Source organism: Rhinopithecus roxellana, chromosome 1, assembly GCF_007565055.1.
Source record: "Rhinopithecus roxellana isolate Shanxi Qingling chromosome 1, ASM756505v1, whole genome shotgun sequence".
Lineage (NCBI taxonomy): Eukaryota > Metazoa > Chordata > Mammalia > Primates > Cercopithecidae > Rhinopithecus > Rhinopithecus roxellana.
In genome coordinates this window covers 118,336,607-118,361,753 of record NC_044549.1, presented here as the reverse complement: position 1 = coordinate 118,361,753, position 25,147 = coordinate 118,336,607, and the positions used below count along the sequence as shown (strand labels likewise).

The 25,147-nt window shown below is 43.3% G+C and overlaps 1 protein-coding gene across 3 annotated transcripts in view; it reads right to left on the bottom strand.

Annotated features, from left to right (window-relative positions):
* Positions 1–24,366, bottom strand: part of LRRC31 (leucine rich repeat containing 31) — a 30,735-nt gene extending 6,369 nt beyond the window's left edge. For 2 of the 3 annotated variants that reach the window (XM_010388339.2, XM_010352498.2), the window contains exons 1-8: positions 24,172–24,366; positions 15,782–15,925; positions 14,819–14,986; positions 10,184–10,351; positions 9,816–9,983; positions 8,305–8,472; positions 5,444–5,611; positions 1,755–1,922 (exon numbers count right to left, since the gene is read on the bottom strand). In XM_010388339.2, coding sequence (XP_010386641.2) covers positions 1,755–1,922; positions 5,444–5,611; positions 8,305–8,472; positions 9,816–9,983; positions 10,184–10,351; positions 14,819–14,986; positions 15,782–15,925; positions 24,172–24,346 — 1,327 coding nt within the window. In that variant the 5' untranslated portion in view covers positions 24,347–24,366. The remainder of the gene's footprint in view (positions 1–1,754; positions 1,923–5,443; positions 5,612–8,304; positions 8,473–9,815; positions 9,984–10,183; positions 10,352–14,818; positions 14,987–15,781; positions 15,926–24,171) is intronic. The other variant, XM_010389071.2, reaches the window with a different exon arrangement.
* Positions 24,367–25,147: the final 781 nt, after the last annotated feature.

Genomic DNA, 25,147 nt, shown 5'->3' with positions numbered 1-25,147 from the left:
CCAAGATCATGCCATTGCACTCCAGCCTGGGTGACAGAGTGAAACTCTGAGAAAAGAAAGAAAGAAAGAAAGAAAGAGAGAGAGAGAGAGAGAGAGAGAGAGAGAGAGAGAGAGAGGGAGGGAGGGAGGGAGGGAGGGAGGGAGGGAGGGAAGGAAGGAAGGGGAAGGGAAGGGAAGGGAAGGGAAAGAAAGGAGAGAGGGAGGGAGGGAAGGAAGGAAGGAAGGAAGGAAGGAAGGAAGGAAGGAAGGAAGGAAGGAAGGAAGGAAGGAAGGAAGGAAAGAAAGAAAAAGAAAATGTAGACATGCACACACCTCATGAGGACAACAAGCCTCATCTATCCACACACCCTCTTTCCACCAACTGAAGTGTGGACAGGCCACTTCCACAGACAAACTTCAGGTCTTTCTCAGGGGAAAGTCTAATATTTGCTCATTTCTTAACTATTTAATATGTAAAACTGTATTGCTATTTTTCATAGCTTCTGTTTTTTAAAATATGCCACTGATGAAGTATTTGAGTGTGGTGCTTCCAACCATAAGTCCTGTGGTTATTACTGAATAATTCTTGCATAACACATGATTTTTAGGCCCATGTGCCATGTCATAGCAAAACTGACTAGTATATACACTAAAAACACACATACAACTACTTGGAGTGACTGTTCTGACCCTTCATTTGGAGGCGTGCTCATTGCTTTGGAATTCTGGCAGTTGATGGCTGAATAGTGATTGGAGTGTGAGGACAAGGCTAGACAGGAGCCAGAGAGAGTACTCTCTGGTTATTGTTTTATAATGGGAAAGTGGAAGCATAGAATGAGTTGTTGTTGTTGTTTTTTGAGAAGGAGTTTGACTCCTGTTGCCCAGGCTGGAGTGCAATGGTGCAATCTTGGCTCACCGCAACCTCTGCCTCCCAGGTTCAAGCGATTCTCCTGCCTCAGCCCCCCGATAGCTGGGATTACAGGCATGCACCACCATGCCCTGCTAATTTTGTATTTTTAGTAGAGATGGGGTTTCTCCATGTTGATCAGGCTGGTCTTGAACTCCCGACCTCAAGTGATCTGCCAGCCTCGGCCTCCCAAAGTCTTGGGATTACAGGTGTGAGCCACCACGCATGGCCACATAGAATGATTTTAGGGAATATTTGGGTAGCCTCAATCCCACAGTGCAAAAGTTATTCCTTATTCAATTATCTTTCCATCTTTCTAGACTGACGTGGAAAAAGGGTCAGATTGTTACTACAGTATGCCTTTAACCCCTCTCATCTTTTTCTAATAGAGAGAAGGAGTCTCTAATCAAAGCCATCAGCAGTCTAATATCTATGAGAAGTGATACCTGCATTTCAGTTACAGTGATAATCAGCTTCTTGTTTAAATAAAAGCATTTAAATTAAAGAGTCAATTTAAAGGAAAAGTTAAGTAATACTGCTGGAACCATGGGGATGGGTGAGATGTAGATGTCTGAAGTGGGAAAACTCACGGACCAGGGAGGCGTGGAACAGTTGTTTGCCTTCCAGGAACCGCCCCACCTATCTAAATCCATATCCTTTTAGGAAACACCCCCCACTGTCATGTGGTTTTAGAATTGCCTTTGTTCATTTTAATTAGAACTCTCGGGAGATATTGGGGAGAAGGCAATCTGCACAGAGGGCTTCACCCCAAGTCTAGTGCCTCCCCCACCTCCCCACCCGGTGCTTTGCAGGGGCGGCACCCTCTGCTCTGTGTGCCAAGACCGCTTGGGAACAAGTAGATACACACCCAGGAGAACCATGTCCTCTGTCACCAGGGAACAGCTGCTCAGCCTCAGCACTCGAAGAGACATGGAAAGCTTTAGTGTTTCCAGAAGCAGCTTCAAGTTGCCACCAACACACTTGTTCCAAGAAAGGTTAAATACTTCCAGAGCAGAGAGGTGAACAGAGCTTTCAGCTAAAAGTGGTAATGATAAGAACAGCAGTAATTTAGGTTTTCTTACAGATCATTAGCTTTGGATTTGAGGAAACTGGTCTAGGACAACACATTAATATAACTGGAGTTGAGAAAGTTGTAGAGGCCATTTTCTTCTGCCTTAAATTTATGGCCTCAATTTATGTTGTCTGTTTTTTTTGTTGTTGTTGTTGTTGTTGTTGTTGTTTGTTTTGTTTTGAGATGGAGTCTTGCTCTGTCACCAGGCTGGAGTGCAGTGGCACAATCTTGGCTCACTGCAACCTCCGCCTCCTGGGTTCAAGTGATTCCCCTGCCTCAGCCTCTCAAGCAGCTGGGACTACATGTGCGTGCCACCATACCCAGCTAATTATTTTTGTATTTTAACAGAGACGGGGTTTCGCCCTGTTGGCCAGGATGGTCTGGATCTCCTAACTCGGGATCCACCAGCCTTGGCCTCCGGAAGTGCTGAGATTACAGGCGTGAGCCACCGCACCCAGCCTGTTGTCTGTTTTTATTTGGGGAAATATTGGAAACTTTAGCAAAGCAAAACTTGATAAATTGGAATTCACTGTCCACCTGGGGTTTCTTTCCTTCATTTCACATGTAGGAAGGAGAAAGAGGCAAAGTGCTTGGACGGCTAGTCAAGATTTCAGAATGTGTCCTGGTTGGTACATATTCCACTGCCCAGTCACTGCTGAGATTGAGATAGGGTCAAGTCTCCCTAAGAGTCTGAAATACCAAAACCCATTTGTGTTTACTTCACTGCAATAAATGCAGGCAAGGAAGGCAACTAATGTATTTTGGAAAGATTTTTAAAGAAAAGTAAAAGATTTTCTGCTTAATTCTCAGTTGCCCCCAAAGTTAAAATTAACCAGAATATCTTATTCCCAAGTTAATTGTACTTTAAACTATTCTGCCTTCCTTCTAGAGAATAATGTGTTCGAGGGGAAAATATACATTCTTTTATAATATCTAGTAAGAAAATCCCTTACTCATGGTACAGAGATCTACATTAAGGAGAAATGGAACTTTTTCTTCTAAAAGCAATGTACAGAAATATATATTTGCTTCATGTGCTTAATTCAAATTGAATAGTAGATTTATGTCAGATGATACAATTTAGTGTAATACCTCGTTGATCATGATTCATTGATTGTGCAGCTAGAATTAGAAACAGCTGTGCCTTCTAATGGCCACAGTTCCTTTAAAAAAACGTATTTTTCCAGACTGGGCAACATGGTAAAACTCCGTCTCTACCAAAAATACAAAAATTAGCCAGGTGTGGTGTCACATTCCTGTAGACCCAGCTACTGGGGAGGCTGAGATGGCATGATCGCTTAAGCCCAGGAGAAGGCTACAGTGAGCCATGATAGTGCCACTGCACTCCAGCCTGGGCAGCAGAGCAAGACCCTCCCAAAGTACTGGGATTACAGGTGTGAGCCACTGCACCTGGCCCAAGTTCACAGTTCTTTACTGGGGGGTCAGTCATCTAGGTACCCTCCACCCAGCATATACCAAAATTCCATGCTCACAAAAGAAAAGCGCATGTTCAGCATAAACCATGTTGTTTGTGCAAACAGGTTAGGCATAGTAAACCACCCTTATCAGTTAGGAAATGGTACGAACACCCCCAGATTCCAAGTTCTGGGATATCAGCTAAGGGTTGGTCTTTCTGGTTGACAGTAGGCCTTTCCAGGGATAGCAGCATCAAGTCTGCTATGTTAACTCTTTTTTGCCCCCATACACGTGGCTGGAGTTGTTGGATTTGTGTGCTTCCTGGATAATGCTAAAAACAGAGTCCTTCTCTCTAACCTTCTCACCAGTGTTTTTTTTTTTTTTTTTTAATCAGTTGGCACTTCCTTAAAAATGAATTGTACTGTCAACCAGACAAGGGCTATTATTAATGAAATAAATGCATTAAATTCATAAAAATGAGTAGCTATTTATTATTATACATTAATAAAAATAAATGCATGTTATTTACCCCCAAATTTGAAGAACACTATATTTAGGGCATTCTTGCCCTCCTTTTCAGCCTGAGTATTTTGTTCAGCCTGAGTATTTTGCTCAGCCCGAGTATTTTGCTCAGCTCCCATAGACTTGGTCCTCACCATGCCCTCCTCCCAGCGCTCCCTCAGCATCATTCATCTCATCGTCCACATCTCTGGATGGGGAAAAGTCCCAGGATATGTAGCTTTCAGCCCTGCTGTTCTAGGGCCCATGGACCCATCAGAGACTCTACAGATATGCTTGAAGGGGTGCCTGTGAGCTTCCTCAAACTGATTACAGTTATTCTGTGGGGAAGAGTATGGTATATTTTCTGTCTCCAAAACATCTGGAATTAGACTGCCTTAAATCAAATCCTGGCTCTGGCTCTTATGACCTTAGGTTACCTCATGTACTTAACATCTCTGTGCTTCAGTTTCCTTGTCTGCAAAATATAAAATGGAACAACGGCACATGCCTTATACAGTTGTAAGAGTTAAATTGGTGAATGCATGTAAAGTTCTTGGAAAGGGGCCTGGCACATAGGATATGCTCCATAAATGACAGTTGTTAAGTTCTGCCCATTTGGTGACAAGTGCAATGTCAGCAAGTAAGGGGAGATATTGTGAAACAAAGACACTTGGTAGCACTTCTCCAAATCGATCACCCAGGGAACCAGTAGTTTGTGCACACAGTGCCAGGGTCCCCAACGCCAGCTCCCTTTACTTGCTGACACTGCACTTGTCATCAAATGGAAACTTTGTCACCAACTTTCAGATTCAGTAGGTTCCTGATGTAGGCTGGGGCACATCCGTGGCCTTAAGGCATACACAGATTCCTAAGCGAGCACATAAATCCTGTGGGGAATGATTGCTTGGCAGTTAGCTAGGCTCACACTCTAGTAAATGGCTTACTTTCCTATCAGATCCACAGCAATCCCAACTCATACTGACACTTCCGCAAAATTACAAGTTACCATGGATGTGGTGGTCCCGGGTTGGTTGTACACACATTAAATTTTAAATGTTAAATCTGCACATACCATGGCCAGGCACAGTGGCTCACACCTATAACCCCAGCACTTTGGAAGGCCCAGGAGGGTGGATCACTTGAAGTCAGGAGTTTGAGACCAGGCTGGACAACATGGTGAAACCCTGTCTCTACTAAAAATACAAAAATTAGTCGGGTGTGGTGACGTGCACCTGTCTGTGATCCCAGCTACTCTCGAGGCTGAGGCAGGAGAATCGCTTAGACCTGGGAAACAGAGGCTGCAGTGAGCCAAGATCACGCCACTGCACTCCAGCCTGGGTGACACTCTGTCTCAAAACACAAACAACAACAACAAAAAAAACCCTGCACATATTAGAATCATTTTTTTGGACTTTCAGAAGGTCACTTTTAAGAAGGCATATGTCCTGAAAAGAAGACAAATTAGTACTTCACAAATTTGGCTGAACCTTGGAATGAAATGCAGAGAAAAAGAGGTCTCCCTCTCACATTATTGCATGGCTCCTGCAGGGATCTGGGAAATCTCTTACCGAGAGCTGTAAAAGTCTCACTCTCCAAAGCACAGTTGTTAACAACTAATGACTTCAATGCTGGTAAAAATCGGAGCCTGCTGAGTAAGTTTTCAGAAGAACTGCCCATCTTTCTGTTGGCTGATAAATCCAGTTCTTGAAGATTTGAGAGTAAAGGAATGACCTGGGCTGTTAAAAATATCAGCAGCGACATGTTTTAGGCACCATCTCACAGAGTCTTCTGGGTGTTTGGTTCCCACACTCTGTTTAATCTATCAGTCAATACAGCTCTCCCCAACCCCACCCTCCCTCCCTTACACACCGCAAACCAGCCATCTTCCCAGCATGCTGCTTGGGCTTTCTTGCTTCCAAGCTCCTTTCCAGGCTAGAAGAGCAAAGGCTGTGGAGACAGAGAACTAGATCTTGGATCTGCTACTAAAGAACTGTGTGATTTTGGACAAGTTAATTAACCTCTCTGAACTTTAGCATTCTCAACTCTAGAACTCTTAGTCTTCTCTATTTCAGTGGTCATTGGGAAGGTAAAGTGACTTGGTAAAGATAAAGTGCTTGGTATAATGCCTGGCACATACTAACTGCTCAATTAATGTTTGAAATTATAATTATTTTCTCAGAATGTAAGTACCAGTAAGGCAATGAAAACAGCAATCAGAACAGACACCTGTTGGTAACCACACTGGGTCCTGAGGGGCCCGGCTAGGAATTACCCCCGTTCACTATCTTTTGGCTGCTTTTCCAGCCTTTGCCCCAACTCTTACCAAGGCAGAAAATGCAGTATGCTGGATCTCTACAAGGCTGGCTCACCTCCTTGAAACCTTCCAGGGTCACCCACACCAAAGTAACCCCTTGGTCACTATCGCATCACCATATTTTATTTTCACAGCACCCAGCATTATGTGATATTTTCTTGTTGATATATTTGTTTTCTGTCTTCCCTCACTGAAGGCAAGCTCTGTGTTATAGGAACTATCTCACTCCCAGAATGGGGATCAGTACCTGAAACATCAGAGGTATAAATGTTTGTGGGAGGAGGGAGAGAGGTCGGGGAAAGAAAGGGGAAAGGCAGGGAAGGCAGGCAGGCACGTGTAAAGTCAACAGGTGTAACTACTTCTCCCTCTTCCAACCCCCTCAGCACTTTGTATTTCGCCATGCAGTTTGAATATGTGTTGGTTTACTCCTGCCCCTGCCATACCGAAGTTCCCTGATAGCTGGGATTTTCTGCAGCCCCTGGCACAGTGTCCCACACCTTTAGAGGATTCATCGGTAGTTACTGCTTAAAGGATCTATAATTCCATTTCTTTGGAGCGATTTACAATGATTGGATAAAAGAATGTTCAATTATTTAACAGCATAAAGTATAAAGCAGGATGTATTTTCATTTTCATCTTTTCAAAATTAAGCAGAAGGAGAACAATGCAATTCATTATACTTATCAAATAATTATTAGTTTTCCAGGGCCATTCACCCATGTCAGTGGCTGTGAACCTAGGTAAGGAAAGCCTAGTCCTCCATTATACCAGTGGGAACAATTGAGGTCCTCCAGCCCTGAGTAACAAAATGAGATGTGGTATTCATGTTATTTAGTTGTACCAAGGGAATCTGGCGGGCTGATAACTCGTGAAGGTCTTCCTAGGTATGATGCTCAGGCTATGATAAGTAAAGGCAATGGTAAGAACTCATAATGCTCCATGCAAAGCTCAAAAAGGGATTATTTTGTCATTTTTAAATCTTCATGAAAGCCTTGAACTCTTCTTATTTTCCCAAATATTGAGAGAAGAGTCTGAGAGATAATTTAGCAGGTTTAAAAAGATAGATGTGTTAGACCTAGAAACCTATCTTACGGTCTTCCTCCCCAAATTGTACTATAAATAACCAAAAACTTATTTGTATTCTCATTGTGCACTCATTCTTCATTCATTCACATATTCAACATGCATTTACTTGGTGCCAATCATGTGCAGGTGCCTGTGCTTGAGCAGTGGGGAGATGTTAATGAGATACCTCTAGCCTGGACTTGCCCATGACCTGGAAAGAGAGAGCATGGGCAAAGGCCCCAAGGCCAGAGCATGCCTGGCGTGTCTGAGAATCAGCAAGGGCTGTGGCCAGGGTGGAGTCAGTGAGGAAGAGGGGGAGTGAATGAAGTCAGAGTGATAGAGGACAGGGAGACCATTTGGGCTCTTGCAATACTCTAAGCATAAGATAATCATTGCTTGGACCAGGGTAGTGGAGGTCTAGATGGTGAGCCATGGTCAGATTCTGGATGTACACTGAAGGCTTACTGTGGCCACAGATGGGATAAAACCCTTAATCTCAAGGCTATGCTTGCTCTGTTTGTTATGGGAAATTGCATTTATATATTACATGTTGTAATTACAGAACTATGTTTGCAGTAGGAAAATAAGTGTAGTTGCCTAAAGCGGTAACGTATAGCCATCACGCACCACCCCGCTGACTCTTTTTCTGTAACTTCATTTGTATCTGAGTGGCTTGACTTCACTTGTTATTCAGAAATCCTCAATACCTTTTGTGTTGGCATTTGGTTACAGGTATGTAACCTGTTTGTAATCAGCTTTGTGACACTAAGAGATTTATTTCTAAACAGCAACATGAATTCAAAATTTTCCCTAAGTGCCAAATCTATCATTTACAGGCATGTATAGGTGGAATTGAGATTCACTAACATTTACTGGGTGTTTAATACATGCCAAGTACTACGTTGAGACATTCACGGAACTTTTAGGAATTAATCTTTCCAATAACTTCATAAAAAGTAAATTTATAAGTGTACATATTAAAATTTCCAAGTTTCCAAAGATAGGCCAAGATTCCAAAAGTCTTTCCTTTGCTCTGTAATATGTACTTACTCAGTGACATCACGTCATCTGCTGTTAGTGAGCACTGGTGAAGATCTAGGACTTGCAGATGCTTTAGCATGACCAACTGAGCCGACGAGTCTTCAAAACCTCCACCTAGATCCTTATTGCAGGAAAGATCTAATTTCCTCAGCTCAGCCAAATACCTAAAAGCAGCATCTACAAAGAAAGTCAGAATCCCGTTCTGATAGCTGGACACAATGGTATACCTATAGTCCCAACTGCTTGGGAGACCAAGGTGGGAGGATTGCTTGAACCCCGGAGTTGGAGTCCAGCCTGGGCAGAATAGTGAGATCCATCTCTTAAAAAAAGAAAAACCGGACCAGGCGTGGTGACTCTCATCTGTAATCCCAGGACTTTGGGAGGCCAAGTGGGGTGGATCATGGGGTCAGGAGTTCAAGTCCAGCCTGACCAAGATGGTGAAACCCCATCTCTACTACCATTCTGACATATTGCAAGGTGGTAAGAAGGTGTGGAACAGGGGTGGGGCCGTGGTGCAGTAAGGGAGGCTGAGGGAGCACACTGTGTTCACAAAAGACAAAAGGAGGAATAAGCGTAAACTTCCTACCATCTGGCCCTCTGTGGACCCCACCATGATTTCACACACATGCTCCCTAAGATCTGCATAGATTGCCGAGGGTTTTGACATGAATCCTGCAACTACACTTGAGCATCCTCTCCTATTACACTTGAGCATTGGAGTTTACATAGATTTTTAGACTTATTCAAGCTGCCAGTGAATATTACAGGTTCTGTAAGTTCAATGTCATTTCCTATTCTCCGTAAATATGGATACTATGTATAGGGGAATAAGTTTTAACTGCAGACGCCATCGAAGCCATTCTTTTTATCAATACCGATTCCTTCCTACTATAGAGCATAAAATAATGCTGACACTTTCAGAACAGAAAACCTAGTAGTTTCTAGCAGCAAAGAAACTTTATTTTTCCCAGTGTTTATCTCAACCTAAAATATACTGGCCTTTTCAGAGTCAGTCATATTAAAGGCTCATTTTTATAATCATGAAAGTGTATGTTCTCTGTCAAATATTTAGAAAATAAATAAAATATAAAAAAGATTTTTTTTTGAGATGGAGTCTCTTCTGTCATCCCTGTCAGCTCACTGCAATCTCGATTCCTGAGTTAAAGCGATTTCTGCTGCCTCAGTCTCCCAAGTAGCTGGGATTACAAGCACATGTGTCACCACATCCAACTAATTTTTGTATTTTTAGTAGAGATGGGGTTTCATCATGTTGGCCAGGCTGGTTTCAAACTTCTGATCTCAAGTGATCCACCTGCTTGGGCCTCCCAAAGTGCTGGGATTACAGGTATGAGCCACTGCGCCCAGCCTAAAGGAGATTTCAATTACCCATAATCTTATTCCCCAGCGCAACCACTATTTATATTTTGCTATATTTCCTAGTAACTTTTCAATATATATATTTATATGTATATCATATATATTTATACTTGTAATCTTAAATCCAGCCATTGTTAACTCACCCAATACTTTGACACTCTTTTGTGATAATCCACATGAATGTAACTTCAGTACTTTAAGATTTGACGTGCTTTTTAATCCCTGAGCAATACTGTTCAGACTGCCACCAATGTCTCTGTTAATGGAAAGATCAAGTACTTCAAGACTTTGCAGCATAGGTAGCAGTTGACCTAGAAAAGAAATCCAAATAAGAAGGGTACGTAGGAGGGGAGTGGAGTTTTATGTCACTTGGGGATATAGTGACGTAAAACTCCACTCCCCTCCTACATACTCTTCTTTAAATTCAGGATAAGACAAAACACAGCAAACTTAGATTCCCAAGCTATCCAATGAGCATCTTCAATGTTTTTTCTCTTCAAATTCCACTTACCCAGAAATGTCCCATCTTCCGACGTGAGGGTGCAATCCACAAGCTCAAGCATTTGTATCTTGCTCCCTTTTTGGAACTTCTGAAGGATCAGAGGCAAATTTCCTCCCACTTTACTGTTCCAAGACAAATTTAGCTCTTCAAGTTCAGGAATCATCTCAAGTGCTTCTCCTATTAGCAAATGGCCCAAAAATTCTGTTAGTCACTAGTCAGAAAAGCAGGGAATTCATTTCAGAATCAGCACAACCATGATTAATGGAGTGTGGAAACTGGGCCAGGTACTGTCCTGTTTGGCACAGAGGAACAGAGAGAAGGAAAGAACCCAGTTCCTTCATAGCAGGGCGCGCTTCTCTAGATTTACACGTACAGTCATTCTAGTCCCTCCAAAATTCTGAAGTCATGCGTATGAGGTAAACAATTGTTGTTGTAGAAAAATCCACCTATTGGTAGGGTGGTTTTAGGAAGCTGCTTTTGTGGTGGTTCATCTGCTTTCCCTTAGGACCCCTCTCTGGCATCAGCATTTCTGAGAAGTTTGACCAGGGATAGAAGTGAGGCAAAGCAGATAACTGGCCGCCACAGAGGTAAAGCTCTCTCCAACGCCAAGAATATCACATGCCTGTATATATAGTAAAGCTCTCTCCAAAGTCAAGAATATCACATGCATATATATATATATATATATATATATATATATGGAATATCACATGCAACCTGAACTGACCACTACAGAGAGAAACTAATAATAGAGTATCAGGCACTAGCATCTTATAACAGCCATGCTGCCTTAAGGGGTAAAGAAGGGTGCAGTGAAACAGGGATGAAAACTAATATTTCTGAAACCATTACACACAGGAAAGCTCCCAGGGCTGCAGAGTGGAGGCTGGGAGAAAATAGGAGAAGTGACCAGACAGATCAGCCCTTAGGAATGATTTTCCCTGCCTTGGGGGTAGACACATACATGGAAAATGTACTTTCTCAATGTGCAAATAATTAAGCATTCTGGCAAATCCCCTGTATCTAGAAGCCTCTTTACTACCCACTCCTGAGTTTGAACTTCTACCATTGTTTGTTCATTCCATGGATTAAGGTTTTAGAAATCCAGGAACCCCATGCTAAAATGCATATTCTCTAGCAGTTATAGCATCTTAAGCCAGCAATGAACAGGCATCATTTTGTGTGCACTTGCCAGTCAATTGGGGGTGACTTTCTATAGTTCTGAGGTGTTCCCCAGGATCAGGGAGAAAGAGCTCATGATTGATTAGTTATGTCTGCAGTGGTCATGGTACTGGAGTGCCATGCATTTGCCACCCGGTACTAAACTATTATAATGGGTGTAACAATTTTGAAATGCCTTCTGATTTATGTTCTCTTATCAAGAAACCATTTATTTTCCCTATACCCCATCTACATTAAGACTGAGTGAAGAAGACAGAGTATGGATGATAGATAGGTAAGCCCCTCCTGATGGGAGAGGATGCAGAAGTCCTTCCAGAGAAGAAATAACTCTGGGAGAGGGAAAAGGGCACAAACATCAGAACAACAACAGTACAGACTCCCTCCTCAACCAGGTAAGTTTGGAACAGGTCCCAGGCAGAAATTTCATTTTCTTGTTTTCTAAGGATGGAGGATCAGGAAAAAGATCAGGTTAATCATAGAAAATAAGAAAGTTGTCTTTTCACACGTGAGTAATGGTATGTTAAAATTGTGAGTCTGCTACACAATAACCAGCTGCTTAATGTGGGGCTAAACTGATCATGTAAACCCAAAGAAAGGTGATCTTAGATGACAGAATGGAGAAAGAAGGACTATCAGTTATTGAGTACCTATTATGCACCAGGCATGCAGTAGGTACTTTAAAGAAATTGTTTAATCCTTGCAACAATTTTTTGAGAGGGAAGTTATCCCTATTTCAGATACAAGAAAACTGAGGGGGCCGGGCGCGGTGGCTCAAGCCTGTAATCCCAGCACTTTGGGAGGCCGAGACGGGCGGATCACGAGGTCGGGAGATGGAGACCATCCTGGCTAACGTGGTGAAACCCCGTCTCTACTAAAAAATACCAAAAACTAGCTGGGCGCGGTGGCGGGCGCCTGTAGTCCCAGCTACAGGAGGCTGAGGCAGGAGAATGGCGTAAACCTGGGAGGCAGAGCTTGCAGTGAGCTGAGATCCGGCCACTGCACTCCAGTCTGGGCGACAGAGCGAGACTCTGCCTCAAAAAAAAAAAAGAAAAGAAAAGAAAACTGAGGCTCAGAAAAGTTAAATTATTTGTCCATGTTCACAAAGCTAGTTAAAAGTGGCAGTAGGGGCCGGGTGTGGTGGTTCATGCCTGTAATCCTAGCACTTTGGGAGGCCAAGGCGGCCAGATCACTTGAAGTCAGGAGTTCAAAACCAGCCTGGCCAGCATGGTGAAACCCTGTCTCTACTAAAAATACAAAAAAATTGGCTGGGCATGGTGGTGCACGCCTGTAATCCCAGCTACTTGGGAGGCTGAGGCAGAAGAATCACTTGAATCAGGGAGGTGGAGGTTTCAGTGAGCCAAGATTGTACCACTGCACTCCAGCCTAGGCAACAAGAATGAAACGCCATCTCAAAAAAAAAGGCGGGGGTGGGGGCTGGGGGATAGACACTAGGATTTGAAGTAGGATCTACTAAAAATACAAAAAATACAAAATAATTATAAAAATTAGCCAGTCATAGTGGTGCATGCCTAAAATACAAAAAAATACAAAAAATTAGCCGGACATGGTGGTGCACTCTTGTAATCCCAGCTCTTGGGAGGCTGAGGTAGGAGAATCACTTGAACCAGGGAGGCAGAGGTTTCAGTGAGCCAAGATTGCATCACTACACTCCAGCCTGGGTGACAAGAATGAAAAGCCATCTCAAAACAAAAAGGCCAGGGGTCGGGGTGAGCACTAGGATTTGAAGTAGGATCTGGCCAACCTGAGATGTGTAATGTTTCTCCTCAGCTACAGGAGGCATGGGCCAGGGGATGTCAGCTGCCCCCATTTCCAGGGAAGGACTGACAAGCGGAGATATTTGGCATACAATGTGTTGTTTTTACAGAAATCTTTAAATAGATGTAAAGGATTAAAATAAGTCATGAAAATAAGAAACTTTACAACAAAAGAAGATTAAAAAGTATCAAAGACATGTAATAAACCAGCAAGCATTTTGGTACAGCAGTTGGATAAGTAGAATGACATTGTACAGATTTAATTCTATGTTCCATATATAAACCTAACTTAATGGAGGTTCTAGTTCTAGTTAAACTATTAACTTAAAAATCTTGTTTTGTTTAATTTTTCAAAATGTGGGTGGGAAAATAGAAGAGAGAAGTATTCTTTTGGAATTGTAAAAGAACTTAATTCTTGTCTACTCTAACTCCTCTATTTTACACATGAAGTAACTGAGACCCAGTGTGAGCATGTTTTACAGTAACCTCCATTTAAACTACATGAGGCCGGACACGGTGGCTCACGTCTATAATCTCAGCACTTCGGGAGGCTGAGGCGGGTGGATTCCCTGAGGTCAGGCGTTCGAGATCAGCCTGGCCTACATGGTGAAACTCCATCTCTACTAAAAATACAAAAATTAGCCGGATATGGAGGTGCACACCTGTAATCCCAGCTACTTGGAAGGCTGAGGCAGGAGAACTGCTTGAACCCGGGAGGCAGAGGTTGCAGTGAGCCGAGATTGCACCACTGCACTCCAGCCTGGGCAACAGAGTGAGCCTCCATCTCAAATAAATAAATAAATAAATAAATAAATAAATAAATAAACAAACTACATGAAAGCAGGGACCTGGTCAGCTTTGTTCTTTTCTCTATCCACAGAGCTTAGCACAGACCTAGACATGGTTTACATGACTTTTTAGCAGTTATACAAGTGCCCAATACAGCATAATGCCCTTGATCATGATCCCCAATGGAGCAGGCAACAGAGATAGTTTGCCCTTGAGGATTCAGCTTGCAAAGGTGCATTGAGTGAACCCATCTTCTTCTTCTTCTTCTTTTTTTTGGAGATGGAGTCTTGCTCTGTCATCTAGGCTGGTGTGCAGTGGCATGATCTCGGCTCACTGCAACTTCCGCCTCCCAGGTTCAAGCAATCCTCCTGCCTCAGCTTCCCGAGTAGCTGGGATTACAGGCACCTACCACCACACCTGGCTAATTTTTTGTATTTTAGTAGAGATGGGGTTTCACTATGTTGCCCAGGCTGGTCTCGAACTCCTGAGCTCAGGCAATCTGTCGACCTCAGCCTCCCAAAGTGTTAGGATTATAGGCGTGAGCCACGACACCCGGCCGAATCAATTTTTTTTTTTTTTTTTGGGGGGGGGGGACGGAGTCTCGCTCTGTTGCCCAGGCTGGAGTGCAGTGGCCGGATCTCAGCTCACTGCAAGCTCCGCCTCCCGGGTTCACGCCATTCTCCTGCCTCAGCCTCCCGAGTAAGCTGGGACTACAGGCGCCCGCCACCTCGCCCGGCTAGTTTTTTGTATTTTTCAGTAGAGATGGGGTTTCACCGTGTTAGCCATGATGGTCTCGATCTCCTGACCTCGTGATCCGCCCGTCTCGGCCTCCCAAAGTGCTGGGATTACAGGCTTGAGCCACCGCGAATCAATTTTTTAAGAAATGCATTCATCATACCCAGTGCTTGAACGTCATCAGTGGTAAGTCTGCAGCTACCCAGCCTCAAGATTTTTAACTTGCTGACCAGATGCATTTGCTGAGTGATAGAATGGAGGGTTCCACCTACAAAATCATTCCAGGAGATATCCAGTTCTTCCAAGTCTGGGAGAAAAGGCAGCAAGGCAACTAGAAGTGAACAGAAGAAAATACAGGTATGTGTATGTGCCTTGGGATTTGCAGTAAATAAAATGCAATGCCTATACACACAGGACATAGTTTTACATGGTAAGAGAATAGACAGGGGTGGGCATGCTGACTTTTGGCAAAGAGCCCTCAGCTGTACAATTGGAGAAATTGTGATGTTTACTTTTCTATTTCTTAGGATGTTTTTTATTTCTGCCAAATAACTGCAGTCTGAAAATGCAGGAGTGTGTCTGTAAGATTTCATACAGCCTCTTTTCCTAAATTCAGCTGAAGTCTTCAAAACTTAAGGAAGGATCAATTAACTTGCTTTGCTTTTGTGTGTGTGTGTGTGAAGAGTCTCAACTGTTGCCAGGCTGGAGTGCAGTGGCGCAATCCTGGCTCACTGCGACCTCTGCCTCCTGGGTTCAAGCAGTTCTCTGCCTCAGCCTCCCGAGTAGCTGGGATTATAGGCATCTGCCACCACGCCTGGCTAATTATTTTGTATTTTTAGTAGAGACGGGGTTTCACCATCTTGGCCAGGCTGGTCTTGAACTCCTAACCCTGTGATTCACCCACCTCGGCCTCCCAAAGTGCTGGGATTACAGGCGTAAGCCACCACGCCTGGCCTTTATCTTTAAAAAAAAAAAAAAAAAAAAAAAAAAGCGGTGCTATTTCTGCAATTGTCGGGGACCACTTAGCAGACTTGGGGCTACTAGGTGGGTAGCTGAGTACGTTTTATCTGCTTATCTCAGTGGAAAGGCCCTATCTTCCTCTATGCAAAGTCCACTGCATACAGACCCATTTCTTTCATGTCTGCTGTTGTTAATCCACAGTTATTCAAATCTAGACACTTGTTGACAGCCTTTTTGCCCAGCTTCTGCAGGAACTGCTCGTATTTCTCCATACTGGATCTCAATTCCATTTCTGAACTGAGAGGCTTAGCTGTGTGATAAGCATAAAAAAGAATTTGCTGTTAATGATGGATGTATTAAAGATGCATAGTGAGCACAATCAGATAAATGAAAAGACTGCATAACTCTGAATTGCTCTTTTATAAAAACCTCAACTCAGAGGCAGAGCCATTTACTAGGGACAAAGCTTAACTAACCACTGTTTCTGCCACCAGGCACTCAGACACTGCTTCAGGAGCCTGAGGAACTCAGTGGCTTTTCTATCATGACCTGACCTGGGCTTCTCAGCATGAAGACAGAGCTGCATTCCTAGGTGAGAAGTAAACCTGTCAGACCAGCTTTTGAGATGCTTGCTTACTTGAAGGGCACACATATCTTTGGTGAATGCAACTACTAGGGAGGAAGCAGAGATACTTGCCTACTCAAACCAAGCAGGTGAAGAAGGGAGAGCATTGAAATCACCATCAAGGAGCTTCAAATGGCTACATGGGGTGAGTGGAATTCTTGCCGGTCATTCCTAGACCATTCAATTGGCAAACACATATCCAGAGAAACTAGTCCTGGGAGAGCTTTTGCTTTTTCTCAACTCCTGCCAGAAAGTGCATTTGGAAAGCCTCATTTGTCCTTCTTGTTACTAGGGACTACTGTGGCACCTTCACCAGCTTCCTCTGTAATAACACTATAATAACATGATAGTGGCTGGGCGCGGTGCCTCATGCCTGTAATCCTAGCACTTTGGGAGGCTGAGGTGGGCGGATCACGAGGTCAGGAGATTGACACCATCCTGGCCAACATGGTGAAACACTGTCTCTACTAAAATACAAAAAATTAGCCAGGCGTGGTGGTGCATGCCTGTAGTCCCAGCTACTCAGGAGGCTGAGGCAGGGGAATCTCTTGAACCCCGCAGGCAGAGATTGCAGTAAGCTGAAATTACGCCACTGCACTCCAGCCTGGTGACAGAGCGAGACTGCGTCTCAAAAAAAAAAAGAAAGAAAGAAAGAAAAGAAAAAAGAAAAAACATAGCACTATAATAATAAAAGCTATCATTTTATTGAGCACCTGTTATGTACTCAGTTCTTCGCCTACTTGTACGTGCCAGCTTTTCTTTTTTTGTGGGGGGTGGGATGGAGTCTCACTCTGTCGCCCAGGTTAGAGTGCAGTGGCACAGTCTCAGCTCACTGCAACCTCCACCTCCCAGGTTCAAGCAATTCTCCTGCCTCAGCCTCCCGAGTAGCTGAGCTACAAGCACCTGCCACCATGCCCGGCTAATTTTTGTATTTTTAGTAGAGACGAGGGTTCGCCATTTTGGCCAGGCTGGTCTTGAACTCCTGACCTCAGGTGATCCACCCACCCAGCCTCCCAAAGTGCTGGGATTACACATGTGAGTCACCATGGCCTGCCAGGTGCCAGCATTCAAGACATACATAAAATATATCATACTTTTGTAAGGAAAAGTGAATAGACATGTACTGACAGTGATTTTAAAGTGGTTTTATAAGTGAAATATACAATTTTAAACATATAGATTATGTATATTGAAATCCAATAGGAAATAATAAGTTCTGGAATGTGCAGTAACATTAACCCTGACAAAAAGGTGTAAGACCACATAGCTAATAAGAAATACATTGGTACCAGTGAAAAGTAAAAGATAGTAGGATTGCGGTGGTAATAAATTTAGACCAAATGATTAGCAGGATAATAAAAACTGCACCTCTAATCCACAGCAGTCCTGTGGCTTCCTGTTTGGTCTAAGAAAACGGCATGTAGGATACACATCCTTGTTGGGATGATTGGTGTTACCACATTTCACCAGTAGGAGGCAGCAGCATCCACCATGTAACCTTTCATTCTCACCTTCCATTTTTATGGCACATTGGATACAAGGTATTTAATTTTGGGTAGAGTTGCCAGATTTAGGAAAAACAACAACGGCGTGCCCAGTTAAATTTAAATTCCAAATCAACAAGGAATCATTTTATATGTCTCAACTATCGCATGTATTTTCTCTGGCAACCCTAATTTTGGGTGGGGCAGAGCAGAGTTGTGGATAGGAGACAGGGAGGGGCAGCCTCTTAGGTGCCAGAAAGTACAGTACATTTTGTCTAAAGGAGTCACAATCCATTTCATAGATTTGGAAACTTAGAGAAATGATTAACTAGGAAGAAGCAGAGCCTGAATTTGAACCCAGAATAGTTTGTTCCAAAGCCTATGGTGTGTGTGTTTTATTTTTGTATTTAAAAAATTTTTTCTGCGTTGTATCTTATTGCTGTTTCTCTTTTGTTTTTAAGCTTTTTATCTCAACCTACAATCATGCCCAAGTTCCAGCCCCACCAAACCCACTCTTCTGTTTTCTCCTCAAGACACTGCTCTGTCAAGCATTTCCTTTACTGTCAAATGTTTGGAAAGAGTGGTTTGCACTTGCCGGTCCAACTCCTTCCCCGCATTTGCAAGTTAACCCTCTACCTTCTGGTTGCTACACTCCTCTATCTAAATCAATTGTTTCTCAAAGGTCACCAGCAATAACCTAGAAACTGACAGACACAGAAATCTCTTCTCAGTTCACATCCTACTGGGTGCTCTGTCATGTTTGATGTGACTGACAAGTAAGCAGTCGGAAGACCTGGTCCAAATCACGGGTCTGTTCGAGGAACAAGTCACTTAATCTTTCTGAGCCTTGGTTTACTCATCTATGAAATGCCTGGTTCATTTCTCAAGAGCATCGTGATTTAAACTTACTGGAACCTCCCAGGGACATGGTAATCTGCAGGTCCTTTTACCTGAGAGGTACTTGGTAAATATTTGTTGAAAGAGCAAACAATTGAATGAATGAATATTGGTTTTACAGTTACTCAATTACCAAAATAAATCATCATGATAAATCTTTATCAAAACACTTAAATATAAAAGTAAGTACTAACTTATGAGACCTCTGGACATCTCCTCACAGATCATGATTTCAATTTTTAAAAAATCTGTGAAACCGGCCGGCCACTGTGGCTCATGCCCGTAATCCCAGCACTTTGGAAAGCTGAGACGGGTGGATCACCTGAGGTCAGGAGTTCGAAACCAGCCTGGCCAACATGGCAAAACACCATCTCTAGTAAAAACACAAAAATTTGCCAGGCATACTGGCGTGCACCTGTAATCCCAGCTACTTGGGAGGCTGAGGCAGGAGAACTGCTTGAACCCGGAGGCAGAGGTTGCAGTAAGCTGAGATCATCCCACTGTACTCCAGCCTGGGCAACAGAGCAAGACTCCATCTCAAAAAAAACAAAAAAACCTATGAAACCAAATTAGCCAAGAGCAGTGGCAGGAGCCTGTAGTCCCAGCTAGTAGGGAGGCTGAGGCACAAGAATCTCTTGAACCCGGGAGGTGGAGATTGCAGTGAGCTGAGATTGCGCCACTGTACTCCAGCCTGGGTGACAGAGTAAGGCTCTGTCTCAAAAAAAAAGAAAAAGAAAAAAATATATGAAACCTTCTCTTCACAGGATACCTTATGTCACAGCTCACTGTGTAGAACGGGTGAATCAGGGCTGCTGCAGCCAGGCTGGAGTGGGGTGGGAGGCACCCATGGGGGGCGCATTAGTAACCACACAGGAGCAGCTCTGTGGAGATTGAGGCCTTTTCCGAGCTGTGTTAGCTCCGAACGAAGCTCTTGGTCCTTCGTGCTCTCACTAAGTTCCTTTCCGACTGAAATCTGTCAAGGTTTGTCAACCAAAACACTCGACATTCATAAGACGTTATTACACATTGCTAACATGGGTGGTACTGTACCAGGAACCAAGATAACAAGTTCCTGCTTTCAAAGAGCTGACTGTTTCATGAGAGAGACAGCAAGAAAGCCACCATTACCATATAGATGAGAAGCAGAGGCACGCAGGGGTGTGTGGTTGCACACTTCACTGACAATAAGTACCCCAAGTCTGGGGATTCCAGGTCGAGGAAGTGGGTCTCGGGAAGTTTCCAAGAGAAACTGGTACCTGGATTGCACCTTAAAGGAAGAGTGGGAGTCATCCAGGTGGGTGGACATGAGAGAGGGATATGTCAGGGAGGGCTGCAGGGGAGGATGGTGACACGAGGGAACATCTTTCTAGCCACAAAGAACCACTTGCTGGGGAGGAGAAGAATGTGGCCAGTACAGGGAATTATAAGTAAATCAGAGTGCCACACGCAGAGGATGAGGGTGGTGCTGTGGTGGGAGGTGGGAGAAGGCAAAGGTCATGAAGAGATATCCAGTATCCAACTGATCACCAATATCTTGAAGGCCATGCTTGGGAATATAGATGAGAGAAACTCAGTGAAGGATTTTAAGCAGGCGAGAGACACCACCATATCTGTGGTTTAGAAAGAGCACTGTGGCAGTGTGGAGGACAGATTGGCAAGAGAGCAAGACTAGAAGCAGAAAAACCAGTTAGGAAGCTATTGCGTACTCCAGGCAAGAGACAATGAGAGCTAGGCAGCAGCAATGGGCAGGAAGAACCAGGTGGGAGAGCTATTTGGGGACAGAATTAACATGACTCCAGGAGCCATTGAATTTTGGGAGAAATAGAAATGAAGAACTAAGCAGCTTGGGTGGTCAGTGTTGCATAGCAGGGAGGACCCTGGCTTGGTTTTGCACTGTTAATTTAATCACGATTACATTTATTCATTAATCTCATTCCTGATGCTCTAAATCACACTCTAGAACAAAAATGAACAATTTTCTGATAGAGATGGTCTTCTTTTAAAGAGACTTTAATTTCCTATATATAAAAACATACTTAAAATACATTTAATCAACTTGCTGCTAAAACTGTATTATTTTTGGCATTTGATGGCAAACAATCTGATGGAAGGGAGGGTAGGTATAAATGATATAAAATTGGCTAGGCATGGTGGCTCCTGGCCAGGCCTGTAATCCCAGTACTTTGGGAGGCCGAGGCAGGCAGACCACCTGAGGTCAGGAGTTTGAGATCAGCCTGGCCCACAAGGTGAAATCCCATCTCTACTAAAAATACAAAAATATTACCTGGGCATGGTGGCTCACGCCTGTAGTTTCAGCTACTTGGGAGGCTGAGGCAGAAGAATGACTTGAACCCGGGAGGCAGAGGTTGCAGTGAGCCGAGATCACAGTGCTGCACTCCAGCCTGGGTGATGGTGCGAAACTCTGTCGAAGAGAGAGAGAGAGAGAGAGAGAGAGAGAGAGAGAGAGAGAGAGAGAGGGAAAGAGAGAGAGAGAGAGAGAGAGAGAGAGAGAGAGAAAGAGAGAAAGAGAGAAAAAGAAAGAAAGAAAGAAAGAAAGAAAGAAAGAAAGAAAGAAAGAAAGAAAGAAAGAAAGAAAGAAAGAAAGAAAGAAAGAAAGAAAGAAAGAAAGAAAGAAAGAAAGAAAGAAAGAAAGAAAATCGGCCAAGGGTTTTTTTGTTTTTGTTTTTGTTTTTTGAGGGTCTTGCTCTGTCACCCAGCCTGGAGTCCAGTGGTGCAATCATGGCTCACCACAGCTTCAACCTCTAAGATTCAAGCAATCATCCCACCTCAGCCTCCAGAGTAGCTAGGACCACAGGCACACACCACCATGCCCAGCTAATTTTTAACTATTTTCTAGAGATGGAGTGTTTGTTGTTGTTGTTGTTGTTATTGTTGTTTGAGACGGAGTCTCACTGTGTCACCCAGACTGGAGTACAGTGGTGCAGTGGCGTGATCTCAGCTCACTGCAACCTCCGCCTCCCAGGTTCAAGGGATTCTCCTGCCTCAGCCTCCCGAGTAGCTGGGATTACAGGCGCCTGCCACCATACTTGGCTACTCTTTTATATTTTTAGTAGAGACTGGGTTTTACCATATTAGCCAGGATGGTCTCGATCTCCTGACCTCATGATCTGCCTGCCTCGGCCTCCCAAAGTGTTGGGATTACAGGCGTGAGCCACCGCACCCGGCTGAGATGGAGTCTTGCTATACTGCCCAGGCTGGTCTTAAACTACTGGCCTTAAGCAATCCTCCTGCCTCAGCCTGTCAAAGTGTTGGGATTACAGGCATGAGCCACTATGCCTAACTGATAATTACTAAAGGTAGGTGACCATGGGGATTCTTTATTCTATTTTTGCATATGCTTAAAATGTTTTTAAAATGCTTTTAATCTAATAGATAATATATTGATGACATTGCACATAACACGTAACTTTAGAGAGAGATTTGACAATATTTATTTTCGTAACCCTTGAATTTGCAATCCCTGTTCTAGAAATTTATACTTTAAAAATAGCTGAAATATAGTGAAACAGGGAGTGGGAAAGAAGGAAATCCAAAGATACTCATTGAAGGACAAACAAGGAACTCACTGAGTAATTAAGACATATGAATGTGGCCGGGTGCAGTGGCTCACGCTTGTAATCCCGGCACTTCGGGAGGCTGAGGTGGGCGGATCACGAGGTCAGGAGATCGAGACCATCCTGGCTAACACGGTGAAACCCCATCTCTACTAAAAACACACAAAAAAATTAGTTGGGTGTGGTGGCAGGCGCCTGTAGTCCCAGCTACTCGGGAGGCTGAGGCAGGAGAATGGTGTGAACCCGGGAGGTGGAGCTTGCAGTGAGCCGAGATCGCGCCACAACACTCCAGCCTGGGCGACAAAGCAAGACTCCGCCTCAAAAAAAAAAAAAAAAAGACATACGAATGTAATGGAATATTATGCAACCATGAAAATTATGCATGTGAGCATCATGTAGCAAAGGGGGAATTGAACAATATAATAATATGTTCCAGAAGTAGGATCACAGCTCCATATAAACTCAGGAAGTTAACTGTAAGCTATTACAGCTGTGGAAAAGATGCCAATCTGGCCCCAGCGACCTCTCTGACTTGTCTTCCACTACCCCTTCCTCTCCATGTCTCCCATCCTGCTTCAGCACCCCGACTTCCTGACTCTCTCTCAAACACTCTAGGCTCGGTGCTAGCTGGGGCCTTTGCATGTGTAGTCCCTTTGCCTGGAAAGCTATTTCCACAAATACATAAGTGGCTGGCTTTAGTCATTCATTCAACACAGCTGATTTTATTCAGATTGCTGTTCAAATGCTTCCAAATCGAAGACTTCTTTCCTCCACCCCCATGTAAATAGCACCCCATCCCATCATTCTTTGTCTCCTTAGCCTGCATTATTTTTCTTCACATCATTTATCACCACCTGAAGTTATATCTGCATTTGGTCCTTTTCATGGCTGTATTTCTAACACTTAGCGCAGGGATTACCTGCTGACTGATAGAACATAAATGCATGCACATGAAAAAAAAAGACTGAGAAGAATCTTAAAGAAAAGATCATTTGTGTTATAATGAAAGGAAGTTTGGTATTTTCCCTAAACCTTTCTGTAGTGTTATGTTGCTTTTAACAATTTAAAAGTAAAATTATGAATCATTTAAAGCATTTAAGTAACATAATAAATGATTAGCACAGAGACTCATAGTTTGAGTCTTTAGTCTCAAAAGTCTTAAAGTCTTTAGTTTAACCCATAAGATCACTTTAGAAGAAAACTCTAAAAAACAAAGAAATACAGAGGCTGGGAAGGGTGTGTGTGTTGTTGGTGGGGGAGGTGTGGGTGGTTAATGGGTATAGAAAAAATAGAATATAGAATATATAAGATCTACTGTTTGATAGCACAACAGGGTGACTATATTTATCTGTTGTGTTACAAGCAACCTGTTATGCTCTTTTAGTTATTTTTAAATGTGCAATTAAATTACTGTACATTTAAAAATAACTAAAAGAGGCCTGGCATGGTGGCTTACACCTGTAATCCCAGCACTTTGGGAGGCCAAGGCAGGAGGGTCACCAGAGGTCAGGAATTCGAGACCAGCCTGGCCAAGGCAGTGAAACCCCATCTCTACTAAAAATACAAAAATTAACTGGGCATGGTGGTGTGCACCTGTAATTCCAGCTACTTGGGAGGCTGAGGCAGGAGAATCGCTTGAACCTGGGAGGCAGAGGTTACTATGAGCTGAGATCATGCCATTGCACTCCAGGCTGGGTGACAAGAGCAAAACTCTGTCTCCAAATAAATATATAAATAAAACTGAAAGTATAATGGGATTGTTTGTAACACAAAGGATAAATGCTTGAGGGGATGGATATCCCATTCTCCACAGTGTGATTATTAGGCATTACATGCCTGTATTGAAACATCTCATATACCCCATAAATATATACACCTATGATGTACCCACAAAAATTAAAAATAAAAATGTTTTAATTGTGGAAGTAAAAACAAAACAAATACAACAGCAAAACACCAGCAGCCAGCAGCTTACCAGTCTCTGAGGGGGCTGTCTTCTGTATCCAGTTGCTGGGTTGTGAATCAGTTGTTTTAAGGTCATTGTTCTCTTTTCTGCTTTCAGCTTTGGAGCCCCTGAGAAATTTGTTGACAGATGAAGTCTGGCGCTTAGTTTCTCCTTCTGAGGAAGTGTTCTTCCTTGTTTGACTCATGGTGAAGTTGATGGGGATATTTCCCAATAAGACATCTTCCTGTTGTTTTCTGTTTTCTAGGATTCCTAAGAAGAAAATAAGATTCCGTCAGGCCTGTGTTCAATCAAAATATCCTCCCCTATGTGAGTGTCCCCAACCCCCAGCCCCGCCACCTTTCTTTTTCTGTTTTTTTATTGCTGTTAATGTTTAACATAACAGTAAGAATGATGTAACCCAGGATCCGGGAACCAATACAAACCCAAAGCAATTTGAGTTTTTAATTTTGCCCTATTTCATTGTGTGAGATATAAGTCATCAAGCATGACTTTGGCAAGTACATCTCATGTATAACACATCTTAAATTACAGCTGTCAGTTAGAGTTATCTGAAGACTTAGCATGCCTTTAAAAGGGACTGGCCATTTGCAAAGCTGTCCTCAGAGGAGTTTGCCTTCAGGAACCTCCGCCTTCAGGTGACCCCCACCTCTTTCCTTTGCACGCAGGCTCCTTTTTCTCTTTGCATTTTCATATTTTCTCTACCCCCAACCCTGCACCACCACCCCACTGAAACATGTTGGCAGTAAAGAATTCATTCATTCCATAAATAGTTTTAAAGAATCTACTGTAGGCCAGTTAATGTTCTAAATGCAAAAGTTTCAATGATGAACAAGAGACAGTTCTTGTCTTTGATGGCATCTTAACCTGGCGGGAAGACGGACCTGTATGCCATTGACTGAGTGGGACAAGAGCTAAGAGATGGGAGGTAGTCAGGGAACCCACAGGTAAACTAAGCATGCCTTGGAGAACAGACTTGGAACAGTGA